We start from the raw sequence: 459 nt of genomic DNA, 5'->3' as shown, positions 1-459 counted from the left end.
CAGCTCGTTCAACTTTAGCACCTGTCTCGTCCCCAGTGGCTTTTCCAGAACTCCTGCCTTCACCATGAAGCTCCATGAGCTTTCCCAATTCAAACTTGGGCTTCTTCGGCATTTTTACTTTCCTAACGAAGACGTCATGGAGAGGATAACTAGATTGGCAAGCCTTTTCTATGTCTTTTGCAATCCTGTCTGGAATCAATTTATTGACCACTTCTTTTAAGTCATTTGTCTGCACCTCTCGGGTCATGATTTCCATCATCTTCTTCCGGATTTGGCGGACCTGTTGGTGCTGAGCATAAGAAGTCTTCCGAATCTGATTGTTGCGTTTTTTAGTAAAACCAACACAGAACAGACGAAGCAAGTAACCATCGGTGGTAGTCTTGACATCAACATGAGCTTCAATCATTGTCTGCCACTTTTTGACCATGGAACACATTTTATCACGGGTAAGATCCATGC

The 459-nt window shown here is 43.8% G+C and overlaps 2 protein-coding genes across 2 annotated transcripts in view; one reads left to right on the top strand and one right to left on the bottom strand.

Annotated features, from left to right (window-relative positions):
* Positions 1-459, top strand: part of WDR66 (WD repeat domain 66) — an 80,885-nt gene that overhangs the window by 8,873 nt on the left and 71,553 nt on the right. The gene's annotated exons all lie outside the window — the stretch shown is intronic.
* The window catches only part of LOC105516330 (40S ribosomal protein S3a-like), a 1,631-nt gene continuing 1,172 nt past the window's right edge, over positions 1-459 (bottom strand). The window contains exon 2 of the mRNA XM_011948503.1: positions 1-415. Coding sequence (XP_011803893.1) covers positions 403-415 — 13 coding nt within the window. The 3' untranslated portion in view covers positions 1-402. The remainder of the gene's footprint in view (positions 416-459) is intronic.

Source organism: Colobus angolensis, unplaced genomic scaffold (assembly GCF_000951035.1).
Source record: "Colobus angolensis palliatus isolate OR3802 unplaced genomic scaffold, Cang.pa_1.0 Scaffold28, whole genome shotgun sequence".
Lineage (NCBI taxonomy): Eukaryota > Metazoa > Chordata > Mammalia > Primates > Cercopithecidae > Colobus > Colobus angolensis.
This window is presented reverse-complemented; position numbering and strand designations above follow the sequence as displayed.